Below are 6,268 nucleotides of genomic sequence, written 5' to 3' on the forward strand. Positions count from 1 at the left end.
TTTCTATTAATGGTTTGTAATTTTTATTGCAGAGTAATTCACATTGTAACTACTTTGAATGAGTTGGTGAAAGAAAATATGAAATTGAAGCCACAAAAGAAAAATCGAAGAAGTTGAAATTTGTTTTGAAAAGGAAAAGGTTGTATTGAATCTAAGGAAAAAGAATGAAAAATTGAAGAGGAAATTATATGAACACAGAAAAATTAGAAAAATTATAGTGTTGGTGTTTGTTTTGTTGTGGACATTAACATCTAAATATAGTGTTAGTTAACAATATTTTTAGAGTTAACATGGTGAAACATGCTTACGCTTATAATATTGACTCTGTTTGGTAGAAGCCAAAGTTTAGATGCTCTTTATTCTGTTGAATTGTTTTGTCATATGCTAAGGTTCAGTGCTATTTTAAGCAACCAACAGTTGTATTAGGTTAACAAACTGATGCACCAATAAACCAATTTTTCTTTTCTTGAGGTAACTATGTCTCTTTTTTTCTTAGTATTTTAAATGGAATGCATATAAAATTATCATTTGGCATTTTCAGAGCGCTTTGATATGGCTCCTTAATATATTTTGAATGGACAAAAGTTGTATAGTTAGAGTTGATCCAATTAGCAGGGATTGTAACCTTGTCAGCACTTCGAGGAATGCCAATCTCAAGCGAAATCCACGTGTTATACAGGACGGACCTACCTTCTCTTAGGTCAAAACATAATGTAGCAAGATATCATTTAAAACTAAACCCAAAAATATCATGCATTCAACTAGTGCAAAATATCATTTAAAATTTAACCCAAAAATACACAATAACCTCAGTTTACCATTACAGATTTTCAGCAGACTTATGATAAATATGCTACCTCTCTATTTTCATACAATTATAAATCCAACACAATAATATCTTAATCTCATGATTTTCTATGCAGTCAGTAGATTCAAGCATACATCTTTCACTTTTCTCACGTTTAACTATATTAATCACCTAATATAGCATACATTCAGCTCAGATAACAAAACGTAAGGCATAAAAAAGATTACGATGCATGGATCATGCCTATCGCTTATTTGACTTTGCCTAAATTCACATCCATATCCTGAAAGTTAAATAAAGAACCATCCAACTAGTTTGATTAACTAGAAATAGACTTCATCACGTAAAATAGACTTCATCAGAAAATATGGTAGCAGTTTTACTTTCGAGCAATCTATTACCCACCTACAACACTACCAGACCTCCGTTTATACCATTATCTCATTATGCTTAAATATGAATTATCAAGTACCAAGACATAACACTTACTTAATGAATGTTAACTCAATTAACAAGTATTTAAATCATATCAACATTCCCTGGTTCACACGTTGAATAAAACAAAGAGAAACAATACTTTGACACGGTTATAAGTATTAACACTCATTTGACACGCAGTGGGCCCAAATTTTTTGAATGTCGTTAAGGGTAATTTTGGAATTTTACATGGTGGGCCGTTGTTGCATGCGTTGGTTTGGGCTCCAACTAAATGAAGGGTGTTGCTCCCTCCACCACCACACCTTTCTCCCTTCATCTCTCCTTTACTATTTTGTCCTTCAGTAAAATTTTATTTTTAGGGTTATTATTTTTTAATTTTACCCATTCACAACCTATTTCACTAATAACCTATTCTAGTCTCGTACATGGGTAAAATACTTTTCTTTCATTTTAACATTATATTTCTTCCTCTCTTTCTTTCGTCGTTGTGAGATACTACAAGTTACAAAGGTTGGTGGTGGTGGAAAAAATTATCAAGCAGTCTCCCTCTCGTGGTGCAGTGCTTGGAGTGGTGCAGTGCGTGTCGTGCTTCCTCGTATTCGAATAAACCTTGAAATAAAATCCTAAAATAAAAAACGTAACCTTTAAACGGAGGTGACATCCTTCAACGGATGTCAACATCCGTTTAAGGAAAAACGGATGTCAACATCCGTTTAAGGAAAAACGGATGTCCACATCCGTTTAAGGAAAAACGGATGTCGACATCCGTTTTACCTTAAACGGATGTTGACATCCGTTGAAGATGTCACCTCCGTTTAAATGTTACTTTTTTTATTTTAGAGTTTGTTTTATTAGGGGACATCCGTCACCTCCGTTGATGTATACTTCCTCACGCTGGTTGATGCTCTAGACGCTCCTCGATGTTCCTCCACACCACGGTGGCGAGGCTCCTTCACACCACGGCGGCATTGGAAGCTTTCAAACAAGAAAAAACTAAGAAGAAAAAGGAATGGAAGTGCAGGAGGTGGGGAGGTGAAACGAAAATGGGAAAAGCAGAAGAGAGTTCCGTGGATGGGTGTTGGGAAAATAAAATTAGGGTTTCAAATTATATAAAATAGGATAAAAGTAAAAATCTTTTTAACTTAAGGATATAATTGTATTTAAAATAATGTGGGGAGGTGGAGGAAGTATATGGTAGTGGTGAAGGAAGCAGCACCCCTAAATGAAACAGTGCATTTCAGTAAAGCAAAGGCAGTTGTTGCCTTAGCTGTCCCTCTCTCTCATTTCAATTTTGCAAAGGCTTGAGCATTTCATTTTGGAAGAACAACTCTTCGTGTTAGGCCTGAGCATTTCATTTTGGAATTTATAATTTTATAATTTTATAATTATATAATTTCATAGTTTCATAGTTTCGTAGTTTCGTAGTTTCAATATTTCATCATTTCAAGGGCAGATAGATGAAGATACAACGGAATCAGAAGAATACAATGCAGAGGGACAGGGTAAAGATGACAATGAAGATGAATTTCATAGTTCTAGCACTGAATAGAGTTAGGGTGTGTTCTTACTTCTAATTTGTTGCATTTATAATGTTGTCCACAATCTTAAGTTCTTATCAATGTAAGTCTTAACAGTGGTCCAAAATAGCTTTTCCTAATCTTAAATCACACTGACACTCTTATTTAACATATACTTCTTTCTCATCTTTCAATTATTGTTTTGTTGTAACACTTTTTTTATACATACAATTTTTCTAAAGGAAACCGTGTGATTTCTTTTAGATGTCTCGAGAAAAATTACAATTATGGGTGGCAATAACTGATTTAGGATTAAAATACTGTTGTTGGAATGAAATTTTAGTTCCCAATCATGGGTGGAAAGAATATTTAAAGGCTATGAATATTTTATTATATTACTTAGAATTGAACTTAAAGATAATAATTTATGAATATACTTTTGTTCTCAATCCAGTAAAACATTGTTTTAATAACAAATTGTTAAGTTCATGCGACTTAAGGTAACCTATTTTTGGTTGGAACCTTAGTTAAGATTACTAATGATATATTACTTTATCCATCAAAAGAGATAATAAGAGACAAGGAATGTCAGATAATGAAGTACATTTTATCCAAAGAAAAAAAAGTAAAAGTTTACAGATTTAGAGTAAGTAAAATATTTAGATATATCTAATAAAAATTTGAAACATATGCATATCCGAGTTTACATTTAATGAAAAGTCTTTTTTCATTAAAAAAATATGCCCTAATAACATTTGAAGACTTAATACATATATTATATAGATATGAACAGACTTTCATGGAAGAGCTAATAATTTCTCTACACCTAATCATCCATTTGAGGCATTCTAGAAGAGGAAAGGGCCCCTGAGGTTAAACGAAGTAGGTTGCCCCCCACGGCAAGGTCGAATAATTTGGTTGTTCGTGTCTCAAGGATCATGCTTCACAAATGTCTCATTTATTTTTTCTTATCCTATATATGCTATCAGAGTGTGCATTAGAAAAGAAAAAGGAAGTGAAAGAAAAGGTGAGTAGAGAAAATGAGGCCATGTGAAATAGACTAATAGGGTCCCATGGAGGCAATGAGATAGGGTTTTTAATTATTATTTTTGTTATGTGTTGGTGACTATGAACTAAAGCACCAGGGGGCACCTTGCTATCAGCATATGCATTATCTCTGCACCTTCCCACCTTCTCTATAGTGCATTGTTTTTTGTAAGAACAATGAAGATGTTTTTTTTTTGAGTATAATATTGTTTTTGGTTTACTTGTTACACATTTTTATCTCTGATTGTACTATTTCTAAATTTTCTTTTCTTCTATTGTATAAAAATATATATTATGTTCAAGAATATGGCATCAAGTCCTTCTGGCCCTCCTATTCCATCTTCAGGAAATTCTGATAAGGGGAAGGGGAAGAAATCTTATGTAGTGAAGTTGATGACACGTTTCAATAATGAAATTGGTTCAACCAGTCAACCAACTACACCTACCTCTACCTCCACTGGTAGATTTGTTCCACCTCCATTAGTTGTTTCTGCCTTCACTTCCACTCCACATCAAGTTCCTACATCTACACCTACCTCTATTGGTACATCTCTTCCACCTCCGATACAAGTGCCTGGCTTGACACCCACTCCATACCAAGTGCCTCCCCATCGAATGGCTTCACTCTCTCCCAATGTTGGTTCTAACCCATCAACTCCCAGAAATATTGCACCATCACCTGGTATAGAGGATGGAGATCCACATTCTAGTTCAGCCGCCAATTACGTGGAAGAATGTTCCAATAGTCGTCCAATGATTACACCCGTTGGAGGAGGGTAAGAAAAAAATTAACTCAATTAATATATAGACAATTCATTGTTGTATTATTGTAATGTTTGAGTTTAATTTTGTTTTAGGTTTTATCCTACAAAAACTGCATCGAAGGCAATCACAGCCACCATCAAGGAACAGTTTGATGAGCCATGGCTAACATGGGGCTCAATCCCTAAGTCAACCAGAGATGTCTTCTTCGAACGTTTTAAGGTAAACACTTTTCATTCCCAATCCTGTTACAAAGTCAATAGTTGGTGTCCTGCATTTAATTTATACTTTGAACTTGTTTACTTATTCAAACCTATTATTTCTAGGAAAAGGGTTTCATGGAAGCCTGAAGATGAGGAAAAGATCAAAAAAAATTATCACACCAAGGCATCTCATAGACTCTCAGAGATGTATAAAAAAGCTAGAACTCTAGGAAAAAGACCTGATTGGCTGGGGGACGATACTTGGAATGCTCTTTTGGAAAAGTGGAACATGCCACTTTATAGACAAAAGTGTGAAACGGCAAAGAAGAATCGAACATCTGAAAAGGGTGGTTGTTTGCACACTAGAGGATCTATAAGCGTGCATGAGCATGCTATTCGTTTGGTATATAACTTGTACATTTTTTTTCTTATATTTGTAATCATAAACTTTACAAATATTTATTAACAACTCCTTTTGTTTGTAGTCACAAGAGCTTGGTCGGTCTGTGCATGTTGATGAAATATTTCAGCAGACACATATTCGTCAATCAACAGGGGAATTTGTGGACGAAAGGTCTAGGCGGACCCATGTAAGTTTGTACTAACTCTATCACATTATAAATTTTCGGTTTTTAAACCTCATGTGTAATGATAATATTTATTCATTTAACAGGAACAATTTGTTGCAAAATTTTCTCAAATAAGATCTGAGACTGCATCTGTTGGTGTCTCAACATCTTCTCCTCTAGACCCTGCGGAGGAGGAGAGATTGAGAAACCGATGTTGGTTAGAGGCTGCTGGTGGAAAATACAAGGGACGCGTATACGGCATTGGAAATGTCACTTCCCAAGATGACTGTGTTGATAGTTACATCCAACAGACACAGGCATCTTCTACTGCTCAACCACAAAATTCAGAAGAAATTGTTAACCTGAAATCGCAGTTACAACAATATGGTCAGCAGCTTCAAAAGTTTGAAGGCTTTATTGGCGTCCTCCTGCCATTCCTTCCGCCTTCAGCAGCCGCAGCTGCACAAGACTTTTTAAACCTTCAAAATCCTCAAGTTCAAAATGAAGTACCCAATAATGTCCAACCAGAACAGCAACCTCCAGAACAACAACCACCACACCAGCAACCACCAGATGAACAACCACAAGATGGAAATGATTACATGCATTATTAGGCATTTTATAGAACTTATTTCCATTACTGTTGAACTTATTTAGAACCACAACTACAATCTGTTTATGAACTTACCTAATGTTTATTCTTGCAGTTATATTGATGTAAACAATATTTATGTATTCATATACAATGTTTCCTTTGTGGATTAAGTGTATCTGAAAACCTTATTGAATTTATATGTCGATGTGCAATGTATAATGTCCAGGTTTGCTTATAACAATGGTGAATGTTCATTATAATGTCCAGGTCTGCTTGTATATTGTGCATGGGGAACAACTATATACAGGATATTTATTTAGCTCTTCTTA

At 34.7% G+C, this 6,268-nt stretch overlaps 1 protein-coding gene across 1 annotated transcript; it reads left to right on the plus strand.

Moving 5' to 3' along the window:
* The first annotated feature begins 4,104 nt into the window (after window positions 1–4,104).
* On the plus strand, window positions 4,105–5,993 carry LOC148191757 (uncharacterized). Its single transcript, XM_088101077.1, has 5 exons — window positions 4,105–4,586; window positions 4,668–4,793; window positions 4,899–5,178; window positions 5,261–5,365; window positions 5,449–5,993. The coding sequence occupies exons 1-5, from the start codon at window positions 4,105–4,107 to the stop codon at window positions 5,956–5,958; spliced, it is 1,503 nt and encodes a 500-aa protein (XP_087957203.1). The 3' UTR covers window positions 5,959–5,993.
* Window positions 5,994–6,268: the final 275 nt, after the last annotated feature.

Source organism: Vigna umbellata, chromosome 10 (assembly GCF_029865625.1).
Source record: "Vigna umbellata cultivar VRB3 chromosome 10, Vumbellata_1.0, whole genome shotgun sequence".
Lineage (NCBI taxonomy): Eukaryota > Viridiplantae > Streptophyta > Magnoliopsida > Fabales > Fabaceae > Vigna > Vigna umbellata.

Coding starts and splice junctions, on each gene's coding strand:
- LOC148191757 (XM_088101077.1), top strand. CDS start 4,105: ATGTTCAAGAATATGGCATCAAGTCCTTCTGGCCCTCCTATTCCATCT. Junction 5,179..5,260: donor ATGAGCATGCTATTCGTTTG/GTATATAACTTG, acceptor TTTTGTTTGTAG/TCACAAGAGCTTGGTCGGTC. Junction 5,366..5,448: donor AAAGGTCTAGGCGGACCCAT/GTAAGTTTGTAC, acceptor TTCATTTAACAG/GAACAATTTGTTGCAAAATT.